This window comes from Dasypus novemcinctus, chromosome 12 (genome assembly GCF_030445035.2).
Source record: "Dasypus novemcinctus isolate mDasNov1 chromosome 12, mDasNov1.1.hap2, whole genome shotgun sequence".
NCBI classification, from domain to species: Eukaryota; Metazoa; Chordata; class Mammalia; order Cingulata; family Dasypodidae; genus Dasypus; species Dasypus novemcinctus.
Window position 1 is genome coordinate 87,678,240 of NC_080684.1, and position 24,739 is coordinate 87,702,978.

Below are 24,739 nucleotides of genomic sequence, written 5' to 3' on the forward strand. Positions count from 1 at the left end.
AAATTCTAAAGGGCCTTAGAAAACATCCTTAAAGGAGAGCCGAAGTTGGCAAGTGAAACGTTTACCTGTGAGAGCCAGACAAAGAGGAGTGCTCCCAACCGCAGGGGGCACGTTGCGAAGTGGCACGCGAGGTACCCCATCCCTATTGTGAGGCACAAATTCTTTGCAACACTGGGAGACACCGCAGAACAAAAATACTATTAGAAATGCTTCAAAAGGAACATTTTTGGCTGCGATAGAGACTTTTGACATTATTTATTAGGTTCAAAAATGCCTCACAAAAGCCTAACAATGGTCCTGTGGAAACCAGTACATCTGAGGCCCTCTCTGTTGTTCTGGGCAGGCATTGATTTGAAGATGGGCAGCACTCGCGGAACAATTCCCTCGCAGCGGTCAATGCAAGTGAGCATTCACCCCCGGCCAAGGAGGGGCCTGTGAACAAGCCGTATGGAAACGCGGGGGTGGGCGCGAGGGGGGAGAGGAGCCAGCCTTTATCAAGTCTTTGGGGGAGATGGGTGGAAGCACGGGCAAGCACAGGAAAGGGCGCTGCGGCCAGATTGCTGTGGAGGGAGGTGTGTGCCCAGCGCCCCCTTTCCCCGGCGGATGAGGCTGCTTGGGGAGCATCCCCGGTGCCATGGTTACTGCGCCTCATCCGACGGGATTTCCGGGCGTGCCTAGGAGCCAGCTCTGGGAAGCTGGGTGCGCCAGAGCGCCTAGGCGGCTGCCACCCTCTCCTCCAGCCCGGCTTTCGAGAAACTCCCCAAATCGCTGTGCTGGGCGGAGGGGCTCGGCTTCCCTTGCAGGGGCCGATGGCACTAAAAGGTCTCACGCTGGACCTGGAAGGCACAGAAGGGTGGGGGTGGGTGGAGCTGGGTGGCGGCGGGGCGGAGTGTGTGAAATTTGCCAGCCGGGACTGGCGAAACGGATGTTTGAGAAGTCAGCGTTTGTAGCATACTCAGCCAAGCATCAGCTGAAAAGAGCCTCGCATGCTTCACCGCGCTTCTTTAAGAAAATAAAAATGCTACTGCTAATTGAAATCTCCTCCTCACGAAATTTTTTTTACAGAATCCTCATAAGGCTTAGTGTAAGGAAAACTGATATCACAAAGTTTCTGAAGAGGAAAACAGAAACTCTGGTAGCTAAAACCGGGCCTCCTCTTCAAAATATTTGGGGAAACTTTGTGATAGATATGTATTGATTGGGGTTAGAGATCATACCAAAGCAATCAGATCTACAGTCTATTTAGACTCACAACTGATACTTTAAAAATCTGAATATTACTTTATGGACGTTATTAGAATTTGCAAACCATCTGCAAATTAAAACAAACAATGAATTAACCTGACTTGTGGTCTACTCAACACACACACACACATAGGCACATATAGTAACAATAATAATAATGGTAGGTTTGATTGATTTCCTTTTTCTGCACAACCAAATCTGGTGTTTTTTTTTCATGTAAAAGGTCATCTTGAAATTCTTACCTGAGGAATTCTGCCCATTGACATACATAAATTAAATTCTTTAGTTGCGAATTCAGAAAATTTATGTGCTATAAATTTCTACAAGCTTTTAAAAAGCTTTGAGTGGCAATTTGATGTCTAAAATGTTTGGAACATCCCACGGGGCCATTGGCAAATTTAAAAACACATAGAAAAGTTAAAACACACAGTACCTTACTAAAGGTGAATATAAAACAGGGGAGGAGGAGACAACCTATCTCAAAACAACTCAGTTCCATTCAGCCCACACTGTCCCATTTCTCAACCAGGTCTGTGCTTGGCATCTCCCACCACAAACAGAACATACTCAAGTCAAGCAATGGAATATTTTTAGCAAATCACATTCTCCAATATGAGAATTATTTCCTGGAAATGCCGGTGGAATGGCACTTCAATATTTCCAGGTAAATAAAAGCTTTCACAGAGCCAAGCACTTTGCTTTATGAAAACTAGATGCTTAATAGCTATTTGTTGATTTGGATTTCTAGTCTTAACAGATGACCCATTCATTATAATCAAGATTCAATGCAAGTAGATTCCACCAGAGAACATGGATATGGCTCTGGAATTTGGAGCAATAGAATTTCACCTAGGTAGAATACACTTATCTCTGTATTGAGTCAAAGAATAGGAATTCCTTCACCAAATGCAATTTGGTAATGATGCATTTTACAACAAAAACTGTTTTCGAGAGACAGTGTGTTGTAATAGGTTAATTGGGGTCAGATCATCATAGATTCAAATCCTGACACATCACTAGACCTAAACCTCTTTGTCCTTATCTGAAACTGGTATTGAATGACCTATTTCTCAGGGTTGCTAATAGGATAAAGTTTATTCATTCTTTCATTCATTAATGTTTATTGAGCACCTATTATGTGCTTTGCAGTATTCTAGATACTGGGGATACAGAAGAGAATAAAAACAGGAAATATCCCTGTACTTACAGAGCTTACATTCTAGTTGGGAACAGGGGACAGGAAGGAAGAGACAGACTAATAAATAAGCAAATGAATGCACATATCCCTGGGTAGGTGACATATCAAGAAATACCTGAAGGAAGTGAAGAAATCAAACTATTTGGATATCTGAGGGAAGCACATGATGACATTTAAAGCATCTAGCACACAGTAAATGCATCAATAGCCAAGATCTATTATTGTTATATTTAGTCTTCAAGTAGGAATGCCTGGTATCAGAATAGGGAGCTGGAATCCTGACTCCAGCCCTAAAGTCACAGAACCTCCTAAGGTTTGCATCTGAATAAACGATAGGAAAAATAACAGCTCCTATCTCAGAGGGGGATGGTATGGATCACCACTGAAGATGTATGTTCAGATTGTATGTAGCATGTGCCTTGTACACAGGAGGACCCAGAACACCTTAACCTCCAGTACCATCAGCATCCAACCTTCAGGACCACCCTCCCCAAAAGGAAGGAGTCTCTGACACAGCGTCTCTGGTAGAAGGCCTCCCACCCTGTTTTGGCACCCCTAGTTCAAAGAAGGTTCTTTGTAGTGAGGGAAAATTCTCTCTTTTCTATTGGTCAATTCCAACAAACTGTACAAATATTTAGAGCAAAATCTACCCAAAGAGTTCCCTTTTTTAAAAAAGTGCAGCATAAAAGATCAGTGTAATCCTTCTTCGACATATTGGCTCCTAGAATACTCAGAGCTCTGTATTGTTTCTTTACATTTTCTCTTCTCCAGTCTAAATGTCAGTACCATAAACTCCACCAGTGCTACAATCATCAACAACATCGCTCAGTCCCACCATGTTCAAGCACTTTATTTTTATCACTGCTCTAACAACAAGACCTCTTCCAAGTAGTAATAATTGCTAGTTTACAGATGAGAAACTGGGCCCTCCTCTGACCCTCTTCTTCACTTCTCTTCTGCCAACTGAGATCAGGGAGGTCTCGCCCTTTTGACTGGGTGGAGTCAAGGAGGGGTTGCCTTCAACACAGTTTTCTTTTTCAGAAGAAACTGTGCTTACAGCAGGATAACTGGAGAACAAGTACTGGCTGGTACAAAGAAGTCTCTTCTGTGTCAGTGGCTCCTGAGTCTTTTCCGGATATACTCTAAAAGGTAAACATATTAGTTTGCAAGAATGTACTTCAAGAGCACCCACAAAATTAAGGGCATGAAGGATGGAATCAGGCATCCATCCTGATAGTTTGTTTGTTGATGATATGTGGATTGTTTGTCTGTTTCATATTTCTACCCTGAGCAAACAGAAAGGAAAAAGGCAGCAGGAGAGCTCTGGGTACCTGAGTGGGAGAGGAAGTGGAGGCGACAGGAGAGGAAAGGGGGCAAAAGGCTGACAATGCATTTGAGTGCAAGCCATGTTGAGGTACTCAACACATCACATCCTTCAGTTCTCAAAAGAATCATATCTAGCAGGTTCCATTTTACAGGATCTGTTCCGTTTTACAGACTCATAGCTAGTTTGAGTCTTAGATCAGGTAACTTTTCCAAGGTCACACAAATATTAAGTAGCAGAGCTGAAACCTGAGTTCAGGTTTCTCAATCCCACAACTCAGTCTTAACTGCTCAAGATATTCCCCTTGATGCAGTGTCATGAGGTAGGAAACAATCTCCGGAGCTTAACAAAGGTGCCTGAATGTGGTCAGAATCCCAGAGAAAAGGGGGACATTCCACTTTGATCCTTGTCAAATAGTCGATGTGGGTTCCTTTATGTAATCCTCAACTTCATTGAGAGACTGACAGCTACTGTGACCATTCATATCTACATCACTAACTCCTTGGTAGAAAGTACATAAGAGAAGATCCCCAACAAAGAAATTGAACAAAGCGGCACAATGCCAGGTTTCCCTGTCTCAGATGGTGGCCAGAGGAAAAGGAGAGTAAAAGATAGTTTAACAAGGTATCTAAGAAGAAAAACAGGCTTATTAGCCAAATATTACTGGTTTGGTTATGGGGGGGTGATTACCAAAACAGAGAAGAATCATTATCTGGATTGTAACATTTGATAGATGATATAAATATGTGCGTGTGTGTGTTTGTAAATTTGGAACTTGAAAAGGTGGCCATCTTTCTTGGGGAAGTAGGATGCTATGAAGGCGACAAGAAGATTTAAGATTCATTTGCTTTTATCTTGTTACCAAATCCAATTCTTTCTGAGATTCTCTTTTCAATGTAAATAAAAAATGAATTATGACTCAGTTCTAAGATAAGGTATCATGACTGCGGTGTGAGTGCAAGCTCTGGAACACCGTGATCAGGATTTCACTCCTGATTCTGCCAACCATAGCTGTGAAGCTTAGAAAAATTTCCTTAGGTTTTCCCTGCCTCAGTTTCTCAATCATAAAATAGGGATGTAACTTCCTCACTGGGGTATTATAAGAAATAAAATAGGTAATACATATAAATTGCTTAGAATGGTACCTAGCACATAGAAAATATTTAATAGATATTGAGGAATATTTTTATTATTATGTATCAAAATAAGGTTTACATGGGAATATATATATATGTTTATTTCTCTGGGTAATAATTATCAGAGCAACCACATATGTAGGGACAAGCATGACCATGTTTATTTATTTAGTTATTCAACTAATATTTCTTCCTCATTTGCGTTAGAACAGGTACTACCCCAATGATGAAAGGTTATCCAGGTGAATAGAATCAACCATTTGAGACTAAAGTGACCAGCTGATTAATAGCAAAATAGACATCAGTACAGCAGATCAGCACTCAGTTTCACAGACCCTTGAATGCATTTCAGGTTCCTTCTAAGCTACAATTACCAGGTTGTCTGACTTGAATGGAATAACCAGCTGTTTTGTCATTAAACATTCCCAAACAGAGACTATTGGAAATGGAAAGGTCTTTTGCCATCTCCAGTGGCTATCTGATTTTTTTTTTATTTTGTAAAATTTACCTACCCACATAGCAATAGAGCTTGTGCCAACATCCATAGTTCGTAACTTAAAAGTCCAGTGCTCTTTGTTAGGTTCCAGATCTCTTGAATCTAATTCAGTATTTCCCAACTCTGTCTGCACATTAGACAGCACCTGGAACACTTTAAAAAGTACAGTTGCCTGGCTCTGCCTCTGAACAATCAGTGCTAGTGGGACCTGGGGGGCTGTAATCTTAAGGAGGAGATTATAATGTGTAATCAGGGTAGAGAACCACTGGTCTAATTCATTCATTAGAGACCTCAGGTCCTGTTATAAATTGTATTCAGTCACATACTCAAGAAAGTGGTAGAGCCGTGAAGCCAATGATGTCCTTCTCAGGGTGACTCTCTACAGAGAGCTGTCAATTCAGAAATCAGCATGAGATGCCACTCTACAACTTACAGATTCCTTCACATCTTATTAGTTTTCATACCAATAATCCCTGTGAGGGATCACACACAGCTTTCAGGTTACTTAATTTTCTGAAGAGTGTCAAGGCTCAGAGAGTGTAAGCCTCTTGTCCATTGCATTAGTCAAGTATTGAAGAAGCTGGGATTGGCACCCAGGTCTTAAAATAACTGGATAATTGAGGGGGTTTTGTTTTCCTGTTACACAATCAAAGCCAGTGGTGATGGAGGAAAGGTGTGAAGGCTGTGAACTGAGGTTGATAAAGCAAGGAGGCAAACTTCTACAAAGATAACAGCTAACAAGTATTGTTCACTGACCCCTGCCCAGGCAGTCTGAGTGTGTCTTAACTCGATTATTCCTCAAAGCAGTGCCATGCAGTAAATGCTGTCAACATTATTTCAAATGTACGTATGATGGGGAAATGCCATCATAGGTTGTGTGCCCTGCCCAAGGCCCAGTGACTAAATATAGCAAAGCTGGGATTTGAACCTACAGACCAGTTACTACCAAAGTCCACTTTCTTAACAGCATCCTCAGGCCATCTCTCCAAGTGCTTACTGATGTAAGGGTCCAATGTTCCCCAATTACTGAGGTACTTCATTATAAATCCACTTGTTTTTGTCTTGCTGTTTGTTAAAAATTTCTTCCCAATGTTCAAGTTCTTTTAATAGGTAGACAACTCTGCCTCTTATTTCCATCAGCGGTCTTTCCATCTGTTGCTAGTTTTGTTTAAAATAATATTGTGGCAGGCAGGCAATTTCAAGGTAGAATAAAGGAAACTTCAGATATGAATGTATTTTCCAGAAGCAATTTTTCTTTACCTCTGAGGTGCAAAATAGCTAAAAAAATCATGACAGATGCTGGTTTCTTCCTTTCCTATTAAATAGCAAAAGACAAACCTGGTAACTCTGGCCCATTACCCACCGAGATACTGACCTAGGGTGACGCAGAACTGTCACACCCCCTCCCCACAGGTGCCGCTCAAGAGCTAACTTCTTGTGCATATGAGTCTCCATTCTGTCTCTTCTTTCCTTTTGACTTCTAACTTCAGTATATTCATGTTAACAAAGACCAACGGCAACTGTTATAGAGGGAGAATGGGGCACACAAGACAAGCCTCCAAACTCATTTTGCCCCTAGCTAAAACTAACTGATTTCATCTCCTATTTATCCAAAAACAAACATAAACTTTAAGTAGGTCTTTGATTAATACCCCAAACTCCAATGTCACTCTTTTTAAAAATATTCGCAGACACTCTATGGGATTGAATTGAGTCTGCAACCTGACACTCACCTTTTTTTCCCCTAGCTGTGGCATGAGAATCATTTTTAAACTAAGGAGGTTAAGTCTGGGGGAGGAATCTGGGATGTTTCAAGTGCTGAGAGGTGGTAGAGCTTAGTGGCCAAGTACACAAACTCTAAGGCCAGACTGCTTGGATGAAGTCTATGCTTTACTTTTCCTCGCTATGTTACCTAAGACAAGTGATTTAAGTGCATTGTGCCTCAGTTTCCCCATTACAAAACTAGAATATAGTACTCACGATGTGAGGTTGGGGTGTGGATTAAATGAGTTAATAAACAAGGGCTGAGAATAATATCTGGTACATAGGAAGAGCTCAGAAAGCCTTAGTTGTTACTGCTATTATTATTGTTGTTGCTGTTTTTCTTGTTACTGAAAGCTCCTTCCTATCTTCTTCTATACCTCTGAAATGGCCTCTTTCAGTGGTAAGGACCCAAATGGAAAAAGAGATATTTTCCATCTATCTTCCAGAGTTTGCCTCATCTTATTCATTCCTGCATTCAAAAATATGTATTGAATGCCTACTGTGCACCTTGACCAGTGCTTGGTGCTGGATACAAAAGAATAAGCAAGTGTGATCCCTGCCCTCATGATATTTACTGGGGAAGATTACAAAAATAGGTTCACAACTAAGAGGTTAGAAGTTGTAGTGAATGATATTAAGGAAAAAAACTAGGGGCTGAGACAGAGAAATATAGATGGAAACCTATAAAGGCAAGGAACATTTAATTTGAGACCAACATGAAGGCTGAAAAGGGTTTGATCATTTAAGGAGTAGGGAGAAAGAGATTGCAGCCTGGCTAAGAGCTGAGATGTGTTCCCAGAACAGACAGCAGCTTCTGTGGTTGAAGGGCAGTGAGAAGAAAAGAAAGGGACAGGGGAGGCAGCTGTAGGTTATCCAATGTGCTGTGAAAAGCCACTAAAGATGGCATATAGGCAAGCGATGGGAGCAGCATTTACCCTTGAAGAAGCCCTCTAAAGATGATCAAGTGGGGACAAGAATCGAAGCTGGTTAGAAGGCAGCTGGCAGTCATCCATGTGAGAAATGACAGCAACTTAGACTTGAGTAGTAGTTTTGCATAGTGGCTGACAGCTGAGAAGTATAGGTTTGATTGTCTTCATCTGTAAAATTAGAATAATGTGAGAAATAAATGGGGTGGACTTCTGATTTCCGTTTCAACATCTACACTACTTGGAAAATAACATCCCTATAGTTACAGCAAGAAAAAGATGAACAGACAAAAATCAACATTTTTCTTGGACCCATTAGAGAACTGAGTTTACAGGGCAAAACTTCACCCATAAATCTGGAAAGACAAGTGAATCCAGAGATTTATATCAAGATCTGCTCACCTGGAGCAGAAGTCTCTGGGGCCATCAACTGATACAAATACATTGCTGTAGCTGAGTGTGTAGTAGTTTAAGAATGAGAAACTACTGGGTCTACAGTTTTAGGGGGACCCCACACTTTAGTTGTAACTCAAAGAATTCTACCAAGTTCTCAAGAAGTTCTGAGAAAGACCCCTTCAGGGTTCTAACAAGAGAAGGAGAAGAGTAATCATTTTAAATATGTCCAGAGCATTTGCCATAACAAAGCCAGTGCGAAAGGATGCACCAGAACCTTATCTCAACTGAAAGCAGGGCATTTTTCCTACCCTAGACCTGTCTACTCTTCCTGTTTCATTTAAGGGAGAGAAAAAAGAAAAAAAAAAAAAAAAGCTAAGAAACATTTGTGAAGATCTCTTCCCAGGGGCACAGGCCCACTAAAAGACTGAGATTTAATCATAAGACTAGAGAATGCTTCCCTTCCTATACACTTTACCATTACACCAACAGGACTCCAGTATAATAACAGTAGATTTTCACTGAAATGGTTGCAAGACACAGGCTTTCTCTGATGAAGAGCACTTAGGAAAGCCAAAGTAAAGAGGGTTCATGAAAGTGAGGAGAAACATGAAGCCTCTAGCACCTAAACTATAGCTAATATTAAACAATTCCCAACTCCTAGCCAGATTAACATAAAACCTTTCATTAGAGATCAATTTACCTCAGTTCCTATTACCAGAAACATCATATTTGCTTTCAACAAAAATTATGAGGCATGCCAAAAAACAAAGAAACAACACAGTCTGAAGAGAAAACCACACATAAGAACCTGACTCAGATAAGGCACAGATTATTGCATTATCAGAGAGGAAATTTAAAATAGCTGTGGTTGAAATGGTAAAGGTCTCTAATGGAAAAAGCAGAAAACAGATACAGATGGATGTTCTGTAACTCTGCCTACCATATAAGCAGAGTGATGAAACTCTAAGAAAGAAACAGAGGAAACCCTAGAAATCAAAAGCAATGTAACAGAAATGAAGAATGCTTTTGATGAGCTTATCAGTAGATTAGACATGGCCAAGAAAGAATCAGTGACCTTAAAAATAAGTCAATAGAAACTTCCCAAATGAAAATGAAAAGAGAAAAATGAATAAAAATTGAAATAAATTAAGAAGAACAGAATATCCAAGGAGTGTGGAATAATTTTTAAAGGTGTAACAGAAACATAATTGGAATACCAAAAGAAGGAGAAAATGGAATAGAAGAAATATTTGAAGTAACTCCAGCTTAGAACTTTACAAAATTATAAAGATCATCAAGCCCCAAACCACAGATTCATAAAGCTTAAAGAACAGCTAGCAGCATAAAAGGGGAAAAAAACCCACAAAACCCCACAAATATGCAAAAGAAAAAACACTTACGCCACCTATCATATTCAAAATGCAGAAAATCAAAGACAAAGAAAAATTCTTGGAAGAAGCTAGAATAAAGAAAATACTTTCCTTATAGAACAAGGATAAGAATTACAACAGACTTCATCAGAAACCATGCAAGCAAAGATAATGGAGTGAAATATTTAAAGTGTTGAAAGAAAAATCCACCAACCTATAATTCTATATCCAATGAAGTTATCCTTCAAAATGTAAGGAGAAAAGAAGACTATCTTAGACCAAAAAAGAAAAAAAAAAAAAAAACACAAGAAAATTCATCACCAGCATACCTGCCTTGCAAGAAATGTTAAAAGAAGTTCTTGTGGCAAAAGAAAATACAGGTCATAAACTTGGATCAACATAAAGGAATGGTTTGGAGGAGGAATAAATAAAAATAAAATAAAATATTTTATATTTCTTATTTTTAATCAATCTAAATAACTGTTTAAAGCAATAATTGTAACCATGTATCTTGCAATAATTTTTATGGATAAGTGAAATGAATGGCAGCAATGTCATAAGATGTGGGAGGCAGGAATTGTAAATACTCCATTACAAAACACTTGCACTATTTGAAGAAATTGAAGGTAGATTCAGATAAGTTGTAAATGTATATTGCAAACTCTAGGGAAACCACTAAAACCTTTTTTTTTTAAAGGGTTATGTGTATACTAGGAAGAGAAAATGCAATCATAACCTCAACTGAAACCAGAGAAGGCAGAAAAAGAGGGCTTAGGAAGACAAAAAGTACAAATGTAATGACAAAATGAAGATTAAAAGAAATAATTAAAATTAGAGTGAGGTGAAGAAAGTCAACCACCACACTAGGGAGCCAAGAGTGCCTACAGCTACAAGCAGGAGAATTGCATCCATCATCCATGTGGAATCTAAACCCTCTCTTGATGTAGAGGGGCACTGGACATAGCCATCCCAGGTCCACAAGATGGAGGAATAGAGTATGGATTAGAGTGTACTTACTGGTGTTCTGCTGGGGAACTATTGTGATTAGTAAGGGAAAAAATTGTAGTAGTGATGTGGAGAGGGTGGCCATGGTGTCTGCTGATGGTCAGGAGAGGGAAGAAGAGATATGGTGTGGGAAGAAGAGATAAGGAATTGGAGTTGTCCTAGGTGGTGCTGCAGGGGCGGATGCTGGACGTTGTGTGTCCTGTCATGGCCTACTGGGTGGACTGGGGGAGAGTGTGGACTACAATGTGGACCACTGTCCATGTGCTGCAGCGGTTCTCCAGAATGTATTCGCCAGGTGCAGTGGATGTGCCACAATGATGGAAGAGGTTGTTGATGTGGGAAGGGTGGGGGGTATACGGGAACCTCATATTTTCTTTAATATAACATTTAAAAGAAAATAAAGAAGAAAAAAACAATAAAAAATTAGAGCAAAATAATGAAATTAAAAATAGGGAAATGATAAGAGAAAAATCAATGAAACCAAAAGCTTGTTCTTTGAAAAGTTCAGTAAAATAGATAACCCCCCTAGCCAGGCTAGCCAAGATAAAAAAGAGAAGAGGCAATTATAAAATTATGACAGGAAAGTCATCACTTCTGAGTCCATGGACATACAAAGACTAATAAAGGAATCCTATGAACAACTCCATGTCCCCAAATTTTATTATTTGGGTGGAGGGGACCAATTCCTTGAAAGACACAAACTATAAAACTCACACAAGGAAAAATAGATCAAAGAATAAGCCTATAATTCTTACATGATTTGAAATATTTACGTTCCAGGAATGAAAGCACCATACCCAGATGATTTCACTGGTAAGTTCTACCATATATTTCAAGTAGAAATGATACCAATTTCCTACATTCTCTTGCAGAAAATAGAAGCAGAGGGACCATTTCCTAACTTATTCTATGAGGCCATCATTACCTTAATAGCAAAATTAATAAAGACATGACAAGAGAAGGAAACTACAGACCTATATCTCTCTTTAACATGGATGCAAAAGTCCTAAACAAAATGTTTAAATTGAATGCAACAATGTATAAAAAGATTCATAGACTACAATCAAGTGCTCCTTGTGTGCAAGACTAGTTTAAATTTTGAAAATTCTGCAATGCAATATATCACATCAACAGGCTAAAGAAGAAAAGACATATGATCATATCAATAGATGCAGAAAAAGCATGTGACAAAATCCAATACCCATTTATGATATAAAATAAAAACTTTCAGCAAACTAAGAATCAAATAGACCTTTCTCAACTTAATAAAAAACATCTACAAAAAACCTACTCCTAACCTCATACTTAATGGAGAGAACTGAATGTTTTCCCCCCAAGATTAAGAACATTTCTCTTATCAATCTCACTCAGCATCATACTAGAAATCCTAGTTGGTGCAATAATATAAGAAAAGAAAAGGTACACAGATTGGGAAGGAAAAAATAAAACTCTCTGTTTTCAGATGTCATGAATGGCTTCATAGAAAATCCAAAATAATCAACAAAACCAACAGCAACAACAACAAAAATGCCTGGAACTAATAAAGCAAGTATAGTAAGGTTATAGGGTACAAAATCAGTATACAAATGTTAGTTGTGTTCCTTTACACCTGCAATGCAAAATTGGAATTTGAAATATAAGAAGAAACAAAACCATTTCCAATAGCACACTCAAAAAAGAAATATTTAGACATAAAGTTAACGAAATATATACAAGATTGCTATGTGGAAAACTATAAAACTCTGATGAAATAAATCAAAGATGACCTAAGGAAATGGAGGGATATTCTATGTTTATAGATGGTAAGACTCAATATTTTTAAAGATGTCAATTCTTCCCACCTTGATTTAGAGTTATGCAATCCTAATCAAAACCCCTGTAAGCTATTTTGTTGATATTAACAAATTGAATCTACACTTTCTATAGAAAGTCAAAAGACCAATAGCCAATACAATACTGAAGATGAATAAAATTACAGGACTCAAATTACCCCATTTCAATACTTAGTATAAAGTTATAGTAATCAGGACAACATTGCTGAAAAGAGGATACACATAGAGCAACAGAATAGAGAGCCCAGAAACAGAATCACACATATATACTCAACTCATCTTTGACAAAGAAACAAAGGGAATTCAATGGAGAAAGATTAATTTTTTGACAAATGATGGTGAGCAACTGCACATATATAGGCAAAAAAATAAATAAATAACCCTAAATAAAACCTACCTTACATCATTCACAAAATTTAATTCAAAGTGGATCCTAGGTCTAAATGCAAAATGCAAAACCATAAGACAGCTAGAAGAAAACATAGGAAAAAAACCATATGACCTCAGGTTTGGTGATAAGTTTTTAGGCACAACACCAAAAACATGATTCATGAAAGAAAAAAAAATAAGTTGGACTTTATTAAAATGTAAAACTTCTGCTCTGTCAAATATATTCTTAATAGAATGAAAATACAAATCACAGAATGAGAGAAAATATTTGCAAAACACATATCTGATAAATAACTTGTTTCCAAAATATACAAAGGACTTTTAAACCTCAACAATAAGAAAATTTTAAAAATTAAGAAATAGCAAAAGATCTGAATAAGCATGTCACCAAAGAAGATATACACATGTCAAATAAATATATGGAAAAACGCTCAACATCATTTGTTACAAGGGAATTGCACATTAAAAACAATACACCACTATACATAAATTAGGATGACTAGAATCCAAAACACTAACACCACCAAATGTTGACAATTATGTGGAGCAAAAGGAACTCTTACTCATTTCTGGTGGAAATGCAAAATGGTACAGTCATTTTGGAAGACAGTTTGGCAGTTTCTTACAAAACTACACATAGCCATACCATATAATTTAACAACTGTGTGCCTAGGTATTTCATCAGCTGATTTGAAAACTTATGTCCACACAAAAATAATCACATGGATGTTTATAACAACTTTATTCACAATTGCCAAAAACTAGAAGCAACCAAGATATCCTTTAGTAGGTGAGTGGATAAACAAATTTTGTACAACCATACAATAGGCTATTATTCAGCAATAAAAAGAAATGAGCTATCAAGCCTTGAAAACTCATAGATGAATCTTAAATGCACATTGCCTCCTGTGAAAAAGGCCAATGTGAAAAGGCTAGTGAAAAGAGATAGAAGCCAGAAGAAGAGGTCTGAAGACATGACACATTGTATGATTCCAATCAGATGGCATTCTGGAAAAATCAGAACTATTGAGATAGTAAAAGGATCAGTGATTGGCAGGTGTGCAGGGGGGTGGGAAGGTTGAATAGGAAAAAAGCACAGGGTAGTTTTAAGTTGGTGAAACTAATCTTTATGTGTGTCTTTCAAAACACATAGAACTTTACAGCACAAAGAGTGGACCTTAATATATATATACATATACTATTTTTTTAAAATTAGAAGTTCAGGAAACCCCAGAATTTGACAAAACAATCTAATTCTATGACAAATATACAAAACAAGCTGTGGTGGTTTGAAGATGGGTGTACCCCAGAAAAATGTGTTCTTAAATTTAATCCATTCCTGTGGGTGTGAGCCCATTGTAAGTAGGACCTTTTGACAACATTACTTCAGTTAAGGTGTAACCCGGAATGGGTCTTAATCCTACTACTGGAGTCCTTTATAAAAGAATGAAATTCAAACACAGAAAGCCACAGAGGAAGCAGCCAGAAGCTGAAATCAGTGGAACCTGCAAAAGAAGGGAGAGGCCAGGAGACACCACCATGTGTCTTGTCATGCAACAAACTGAGGACCAGGGATCACTGGCAGCCAGCCCCAGAATGCTAAGGTCTTCAAGAAGAGGCACTGCCTTGACAAAACCTTGATTTGGACTTTCTTTTAGCCTCAAAACCATAAGCTAATACATTCCCATTGTTTAAGTAGACCCATTTCATGATATTTACTTGAGTAGCCTAGGAAACACACAACTTCCCTGGGGGGCGGGGAGGTACTAACTTAAGTAACTTTGAAAATACTCAGAGTCTGTAAGACTGAGGTCAACACACACAACTGCATGTAAACACTGTGCTCTAATTGATGAAGTTGTTTCCAACCTGGGGAGGGTACATGTTAACCATTCTGATGTTTTTCTACATGTATTCTAAAATTAAACAGTTAAGCAAATGGATGACAGATAGTGGGAGTCAGGCATTTCACTGTGGGAATGGAAGGCTACAGATAAGGGGAGGAGACTAGAATAATCCATGTGGTGATGGATTTGAGTTAGAGACATCAGAATGAACTTGTTTTGCTTAACACAGATACAGATGGTTATATATGGAAATAACTGCAGATATATAGATACACGGGTCAGTATACATTCACAAATTTCCGTGCATTGTCACCTTAGTATCACACCTCATGCCAGCTCTTGCTTTCTAATGCAGTTTTCCAATAAAAGGAATCAGGATTCATTGGAGAAATGACTGATTCTAAGACTGGGGCAGGAAATGTATAAGAAGAGCATGGAGCATCATGTAGTGCCAGCAAGTAAGGAATTGCTCAAACACACACACACACTCACACTCACACACACATACACACTTGTACCAGTGGGGGTATGTCCTAAGGACACAGGAATCAACTGAAAAAGATCCCAATGGCTAAAACTGGAACAATTTGAGCAACGAAATAAACAGAACATCATTGCATCAAAACCCAAAGCACAAAATAAATATACATTAAGTTCATACTGATAAAAATAAATATTAAAATTAGTTAATAATATATTTATTATGTGAATATGTTTATTCTATATTTTTATATCTATAATAAATAAAAGTAAAATATTATTTTCTTTTTTGTAGTTGAAATAGTTAAAATAACAACAATAATAATAAATGGAAGAGAGGACAAAAAATTTCTTGTGTGGAAGAATTCCAAATCGTTTATGTAGATATTTTGGCTACAAAGAGGTAGAATAAAACTCCCCACTTTTTCAGTTTGGGCTGTGGATAGTGACTTCTTCCCAGAATACAGTATGGAAAAGGAGGATAAAAAGAGACTAACTCTGTCGGGGTTTAAGATATATTTAGGGGATTTAAATCTCTGGACTGACAATGTGATAGCCAGGTCCTGAGCCTCAACAGACTCCAGCACCTACAATCTGACTTATTGGGCTCACCACACTCAGCTAAGATGGAGTTGAAGAAGGACAACCACCACACCATGGAGCCTACAGTGATTACAACTGAAAGTGGGAGGATTGCATCCAGCATCCATGTGGAATCTGAGCCTCCTCTTGACATAGAGGTGCAATGGACACAACCAATCCAATGTCCACATAGAAAAGGTGGCATTGGAATGAGAAAAGTGGACATGATGGTTGATGGGTATGGGGAAAAGTAGGAAGAGATGAGAGGTGGAGGCATCTTTGGGACATGGAGCTGCCCTGGATGGTATTTCAGGGGCAATCACTGGACATTGTAAATCCTCACAGGGCCCACTGGATGGAATGGGGGAGAGTATGGGCCATGATGTGGACCATTGACCATGAGGTGCAGAGGTGCCCAAAGATGTACTTGCCAAATGCAATGGATGTGTCATGATGATGGGAAGGAGTGTTGCTGGGGGGGGGGAGAGGTGGGGTGGAGGTGGTAGGGTTCAATGGGACCTCATATATATATATTTTTAATGTAATATTATTACAAAGTCAATAAAAAATATATTAAAAAAATAAAAAAAAAAAAGAGACTAACTCTACCATGGAGAAAAATGACACATACTACCTCAGCCAGGGGATCAAAGTCAATGTCAACAGTGATAAGTAATGCTGATACGAGGAGAATGCACTTTGCCTCTGTGCTCGTCCTCAAAACGAATAACCCTAGTCTATTTGTGAGAGGGACCTTCTACAAAATATCAGAGGAGTACTTGAATAGTATTTGAATACTTCTCCTCAAAACTGTTAATGACATTACAAACAAGGGAAGCCTAAGAAGCTGTCACAGCCAAGGGGAACCTAAGGGGACAAGACAGTTATAATGCAGTATCCTCAATGGGATCCTGGAACAGAAAAAAAATCAGATCCTTAAGTAAAAACTAAGGAAAGTAGAATAAAGTATGAACTTTAGTTGATAATAACGTATCAATATTGGCTCATTAGATACAACAAGTACATCATACTAATGTAATTTGTTAATAATAGGGGAAACTATGCAGGATATGGGAACTCTGGACTATCGTCAAAAATTTTCTGTAAACCTAAAACTGTTTGTTTTTTAAAAGTTTATTTAAAAGTAAATAAAGGGAAGCGGACTTGGCCCAATGGATAGGGCATCCTCCTACCACATGGGAGGTCTGCGGTTCAAACCCGGGGCTTCCTTGACCCGTGTGGAGATGGCCCATGTGCAGTGCTGATGCATGCAAGGAGTGCTGTGCCACGCAGGGGTGTCCCCCGCATAGGGGAGCCCCACGTGGAAGGAGTGCATCCCATAAGGAGAGCTGCCCAGCGTGAAAGAAAGTGCAGCCTGCCCAGGAATGGCACCACACACATGGAGAGCTGCCACAGCAAGATGATGCAACAAAAAGAAACACAGATTCCTGGTGTCACTGATAAGGATAGAAGCGGTCACAGAAGAACACACAGCAAATGGACACAGAGAGCAGAAAACCTGGGGGGGGGGAAGGGGAGAGAAATAAATTAAAAAATAAATCTTAAAAAAATAAGTAAATAAAGGCATAAATAAATAATAAAGATTGTAACATGCAAAGCACTTAGTTTAGTGCCTGGCACAAAGTATGTCCTACATGTTTGCTCATATTAGGCTAGAGGCTGTCAAAAGAAGTTGAAGAATTTGCAATGTGTCTTAGACATGCTGATAAATTGCTGGAGGAAGAAAGGAAGATGAGGGAATCAAGGATGATCCCCCAATTTTTGGGTTGAGTTGCTGGAGGCATTTACTGATGTGGAGAAGTCCAGGAAAGAAAAAAGACGCTTTATCACAGTGAAGCCTAACCAAGCAGGGCTTTCTGCCACCACATCCATTCCCCACTCTCCTGAAGCTCCGGCTGCAGACCCTGTTCGCTGGAGTTCGTTGCTGTATCTGTCATGCTACTGGAAAGTAATATTGCCTTGTTCCCCAGGGAAAGAGTGGAGGTTCTTAAGGGGTTATCTTTTTCTCCACTCTGGTAGTGGGAAGGACAATCCCTGAAAGTTTTAACCATTTTAAGACAATTTCAGGGGTGAATGAAATCTCTTTCTTCTGAATCTGGCTTCTCACCAGTTCTGTCATTACCTACTCTGTTTCAAGCCTCTATAATCACCATTATCACTTATCTAGATTATATAATTGCCACATAACTTCTTTCTTCTCCCTCCCTTTATAGACTTATTCTCCACACAGCAATCAGAGAGACAGGCTGTTAAATCAGGCCTTTTCTCTCCTCTATACAATGCCTCCAAAGGTTTCCATGGATGAGTCTTACTGTGAAGTCCAGAGTCTTGATCAATGTTAGGGATCTAGACCATGACTTCCTCTCAACAGTCAACTTGGGAGGAGCAGGTGCAGCCCAGTAGTTGACGCCTGCTTCACATGTGCAAGGTCCCAGTACAATCCGTGGTACCTCCTTAAAAAAAAAGTTACCCTGGGCCACCCTTTCTTATACTCACTGCTCTTTGCCCACTCTGGCATTTTATCTGTTCCCTGAACTGACCAAGAACCCTCCCACATTGAGGTCTTTGCTCTTGCTACTCTCTCTGCTTGGAATATCCCTCTCCAAATATTCATGTCCCCACTTCACTCCAAAATAGCCCCTTCTGTCCTCCAAGTCTCCTTTCCCTGGTTTTGTTTTATTCACTGAAATATAATAATACATTATAAATTTAATTGTTTACAAGTTTCATGCCCATCTGCTTCCCTAAAATGTAAACTCTGAGGTCAAGGACCCTCTCTGAATTGTTTCCCACAGTATCTTACATACCTAAAAATAGTGTCTGGCCCATAGTAGACAGAATATTATCATCTCAGAAAGAATTAATAAATGCTGAATAGTTTATTTCAGAACTATCCCATCATCCTTCCCTTCCTCATCACACTCCATCCCCTGTTCTGCAGTTGTTTTGGGGTAAACCACTTCACTTCTTTTTCCTCAGGGATTGGCCCATATTACCAGCAACCCTCAGTTCACCATGATCCCCTACCCCAATCCTAGGAATAGCGCCCTGCCCCTGCCAGGGATGGCAAACACGTTTCATCAGAAACACCAGTCCCTCAAAATGGATTGTAGCTGCCTGAGGTACTGTGCTAAGATGCGATCCAGCACTATGTCTAGGTTCCTGGGGGCAATTATTGCTGTTTACCATGGATGTGGGAGAATGAAGTGGCCACAAGATGGGGACACACTTGCCCTGCCTCAGGCACTCTGCTAAATAGGAGGGTACCTGTCCCTGCCTTTTGTGAGGGCAAAGAGTTCCTTCTCCTGAGATTGCTCAATCTTTCCCCACCCCCCGTAAATGAACATGTAGTGTCCATAGCAAATTAATATCATAGATACAAAAGAATATTCAACATATATACATATAGTTTAGGGAAAACAAATAGCCATGGACTCACCCAATTTCATTATATGCATAACTACAATTTATTCATCCATTCTTTTATTGATGGATAGATATTGGCGAAGCCCAGTTGTTGTTGCTTACATATTACAAGCAAAGTGCCTCTGAACATTTTTGTACGTGTCTTCTGGTGTTCATGTGCCCTAGTTTCTATAGGTGTAGACTGCTGAGTCCCAACATATGCATATCTTCTACCGTATTCTATAATATTCATTGTAATATTCACTATTTTCCAAGTGTTGGGACTAAGTTACACTCTCTCCAGCAGTGAATAAGCCTTCCTGTCATTCTACTGCTTGTAACACTTGTTATTGTGTGATTATTTTTTCCTGATTTTTGCCATTCTCATGTGTTTAAAATGGTACTGCATTGTGGTTTTAATTCTATTTCTTAATACTCAATGAGTTTGAGCATCTCTCTCCTCCCACTAGAACTTTAATCTGAATTGCTTACAAGTAATCTAACTGTGGCTTGTTTGCAGCTCCTTTCCTTTCTTCTGCCCTGCACATTCTAACCAGGTGGTGAATAGAGGCATAGCCCTGGAGGACACAGTGGGGAGCACTTGGATAATCCACAAAGTCGATAATCTGTCTCTAAATGAATAACCAAGAGTTGACCTTCGGGGATTGTACTCACACAATTCAACTGCCATGACCCAGTGTAATATTTCATGTCTTGCTAAAACTCTGGTCAAGCATTATTTTGCATGCAATTAAGTCCTTGGATGATTTTTTTCATCTGAATAATTAGCTCATTTCAACCACAGCTTGCTTGAGTCATGAAAAGGCTTGTGGTACTTGCCTATGTTACCACTCCAGGTGGCACCGTAGCTTTCTAATGTGAAATGATTTCCAAGTCTCTCACCCTCCCATCCAGGATGTTCAGTTTTTCAATGACCCTTTTAAAATGTGATGTTAAAATTGGAAAACAAAGCCATACTCATGAGCATTTTAAATCACGTCATTCAATAGCACATATTTTGGAAAGCAACTCTTCACTATATTCTATATGAAAAAAAGCAAAAGTGTTTTTCCCTTAAGCTAGAGAGAATTCAACAGAAATGATGCTCTTTCTAAAATGATTCTGTGAACCGAGGAATAATATTAAGGAGAAGGGCAGAAACAAAATTCACACATAGAATAGGAAACAATTGAAAAAGGAATCTAGGTTACCTCCAACCCTAGCCTTTGTCAAAGAGATCACCAGAGATCTATGTAGATATTATTTTTAAATTTAGAGTTTCAACTTGTATGAACATGAATACTCATGCTGGGTTTTTGCATGCCTCTGTGAAACAGCAAAAAGAACCAGACAGTCCCTATTCTTGCATTAAAGCAACACACTGTGGAAAGCCTGAAAATAAACCATCTATGGTTGATTAATTAGGTTTGTAAGTATTGTTTCAGAACCAAACAATATTTCTAAAGATTTCAATAGTTCAAAGATTGCCCTATGGCCGTCTGGCTAATACATCTTCTAACACACACCGTTTACAAGCATTTTTCTTCCCAATATGTTGTCTTTGGTTGGTGCGACATTGTTTGAGTGCAGGGCTATTTGGGTCATAGTGGTTTTCTCCTCTGCACAGCAGTGGTGCTGAGCACAGCACTTTGACCATACATCTTCCATGTCATTTCCATCAAAGGCACATGATACTTCCTGGTGACCAATCAGGAGTGGTCCAGCATCCTAACAGAGGGCATATTGGCAAACCAAGCTCTCGTAATGACAGCCATTGTTCAAGGCCAACAATAGGGAGGTCCTGAATATTAACATGTGGCCTTGTTAAGGGTCGCTGGTTTGGCACATCCATCATATTTCACCACTGAGAAAGAAAACTTTATAAGTTCTGTCAGAACCTACTGTTGTCCAAATAAATATACTAGGCTGTCAGCTGACACCAACAAGGCAAATGATCTTGAGTGATGATCTCCTCTTCAAACAAATCTCCTTTCAAGTTCTTTGAAGCAACTGAAGCCATTTTGGTGAGGGGTTGGAGTTTCGGGAATATACCTTGAGGACTTGGCAGGTTAGAATAACCAGGCAGCCCAATTAAAATATTAATTTAAAAACATATGATCAATAGACACATGATATCTCCTTCTAACAGGCCTAGCCTCCTACAGTGAAAAGGGAAATCACTTATTTTAACATCTCAATCTTGAATGATCTTCCTAATGGCAATGACCAACAAGCCCATGAAAAATCTCTCAATAAGACTTAGATCATTAACACAATTGGTATAAGAGAACACAGAGGCTCAGGTTGATGACATCCCAGAAAAGAGAGAAAGATAAATTTATTTTCAGTTCTTTGGATACCTCATTCTCTCCCCTGACATTAAGAAGTTTTCTTTCTATCTGGATATTTTCCACAGTGTCTCGATCCTGACCAATTTCCACTCCCCCATCAGTTCTGCTGTATATTCTTGTGGCTCCCTGGACTTGCTTTATCATTGTACTCAAATTTAAAAGTGCTTATTGAATTACCTTGCCTTCAAAAATACTCTAAAACTCATGAGGAGAGTAACAGATACATCAATTTCACCATTAGAGGTGTTTCATCATAAATATTTGTACAGAAAGAGGAACTTTTGATAATAAAACAGGATTTGATTCTGACTTCATCATATCTTGATGTATTATAAATCTCTGTTAAGTTAAAGATATTCTTATGCACGTGAAGGAAAGTTTCACTCTTGGAGCAATTTGCCATCATTGTACTATAGAAAGAAGACCAAGTACAGTCTCACTAATGTGTACTCTACTATTTCCAGACCAAGGCATAATCAGATAAACTGTCCTTGGAAAGAGCATTTGCTATGCAAATTAATTGGGTAAACAATAAATCAGGGACAAAATTATTCAAAATAATGATGTTTCCAAGCACCTCATCACTTCTCTCAGCATTGTCTTCCTTTTCACCTCTATACATTTACTCAGTCTCAGCCTTCCATTAAGGATGTCCTCCTAGAATGTTCTCCACCTGTCCACATTCTAGTGGCCTTCAAGGCCCAAGTAAATATTACTCCCTTGGGGAAGACGTCCCCTGCTGCTCATGCTCACCAATCTCCCTGACCTTTGAAGGGTTCTAGGCTTCCCATATCCTCACTGGACCCTTATGTATTGTAATTTAATATCTTAGATGAGTAACTCCTTTTCTGTAAAGGAAAGAAGGAAGGAAGGGGGGAAAGAGGGAAGAAGGAAGCTTGCAGATTTTTTGAGAGAAGAATCTTCATAGTTATACTTTTTAAATCCAGCCCATTGCCCTTTAGGTTGCCCTCAGTCAGTGTTCAATAAATATTTGTTAAATGCATTAACATACAAAAGATAACCATTCCCAGTATTATAACAAGTTCTTAAAGAATCTCTTGTTGGTAATGCATCAGTAAACTTATATGGTAATCATGTTCAATTCTATCTGCTCAAACACTAAAACACACACACGTACACCTACACATAAATTTTTCCTGGCCAATGAGCCTATGAGTCTAAGTGATTTAAATGAAAGCTTCCTTATTCTTGGATTCTTCCCTTCCTTAGCTACAGTGGGTAAATCATCCAAGATGGTAACTCATTTTCTGTCCAATGTTGATGGTTCCAGGTTTGTGCAACTTACCCAAGCTTGGACAATCTGACTCCGTCCAATGGATTTTTGCTCTTGGCATCTAAGAGAAAACATTTCAGTTTCTTTATGACAGCAGGTGCCATGAGGTACCAGCTGGTAGCTATTGGGGGGTCATGTTTGCAGCCTTCATTAAAGAGGCTATTCTGAGGAAATGAAGATGACGTGCAGGAAGAACGAGATGTACAAGATGAAGAGTCCTAGATCTTCTCTGCAGTTCAGCTCACCTCGGATTCTCTGTAATTTGTATATATAAGCCATTCTTCCCCATTTGATCAATTTAATCAGATTAATTTCTATGATGTCTAATCAAAAGTGCCTTTGTTAAACTAGCTGCCATGAAGGTATATACATTTACTGCAACTATACTTCTTTACAAGTTTATACTAGTTTTCTCGCCACCACAAATGTCTGAATTCATGCAAATGTTACTAGGCTCATCTGCTATTTCCTGGAAATAAATGGAATGCTTATGAAAAAGAGCCATAGGGTATGTTTTGAAGACAGTTTTCATCACATAATTCAATGCATGCAAAATACAAGAGTGATAATGACTAAAACCCAGGAAATAAGATGCATAGTTTCACATCTCCTGCTGGTTTGTAAAATATTGCTCAGTTCCACTCTATTTGTTCCACTGATCGATGATGTAGAGATAGGCTTAGAAAAGTTCAGGGGCTTGTCCACGTTTGCCCAACTCTTCACTGGTAAAAGTAATATTACAGTCCAAACTTCTAGGCTTGATTGTGAGAAAACAAACATAAAGTGTCAACACAATGTCTGACACACTGTAGATGCATGTATCTATTGACTATCCTCCTCTTTTCTTTTCACAAATTCTGGGATTTTTTCTGCTACATCACTCTCGAATGTTTTAGGAACCCCTGAAGGTGAATTCCACCTTTATAAACCTCCTTTTCTAACTAAGGGTGGCCCATAAACCACTCTGCCTCTGTTTCCCATCAGACAGAAAGAAATAGTTATTATGTTCATCCAACAAAAAGGAAATTAATGGTTGATTAGATGCCTGTTCAACATACTGAGGATGAAAACCAGTCTTCATGGTGAATTATTGAATTAGGGGGCCAACTTACAGTGCAGCTGTGTCTACACAAAGCCAAAACATCCAGTCAATTCAGGCAAGAAAAAAAAAAGTTTAGTGACTGAAAAATGAAATTAGTTGGTCAGGACTGTGCGGACAAAATAAAATGAAGAAAGGAATGTCAATATAATCCCTGGCAGAGTTTACAAACTTAAAGGAGAGAGTAAGTGAGTGTGAGACTTTTGATGGTCACTGTCAGAAAAAAAGGGAAAATGCCATTTGAAAAATATATAAATTTGTGTCCATGCCTTGGAGGGCCTTTGCTCCATGGTGAAGATCATGGCGCTTATCTTTATCTTTTAGGCAAATAGGAACAAGAGGCTTGACACTTTCCATTACCCCATCCTGCTATTTTCCAGCTTTCTGAATTAGGTTATAAACTCCCTTAAGAACGTCTGGAAATTTTCACATTATGCACATTCATATGAAATGAATTCCAGGGTGTTTTCAAAGCCCTTGAAATCCACCCATGAGCCCAAAGATTAAGAATTATTGTTTTTAGAGGATTTTTAGTAGGAGGTTGCTGAATTTTTGTTTTCATCACCTTAACGATTTCC

The 24,739-nt window shown here is 38.9% G+C and overlaps 1 protein-coding gene across 1 annotated transcript in view; it reads right to left on the reverse strand.

Annotated features, from left to right (window-relative positions):
• Positions 1 to 393: 393 nt before the first annotated feature.
• The window catches only part of C12H12orf42 (chromosome 12 C12orf42 homolog), a 105,547-nt gene continuing 81,201 nt past the window's right edge, over positions 394 to 24,739 (reverse strand). Inside the window, 5 exon segments of the mRNA XM_058309121.1 lie at positions 394 to 505; positions 507 to 597; positions 600 to 796; positions 1,488 to 1,525; positions 3,381 to 3,583. Coding sequence (XP_058165104.1) covers positions 394 to 505; positions 507 to 597; positions 600 to 796; positions 1,488 to 1,525; positions 3,381 to 3,583 — 641 coding nt within the window.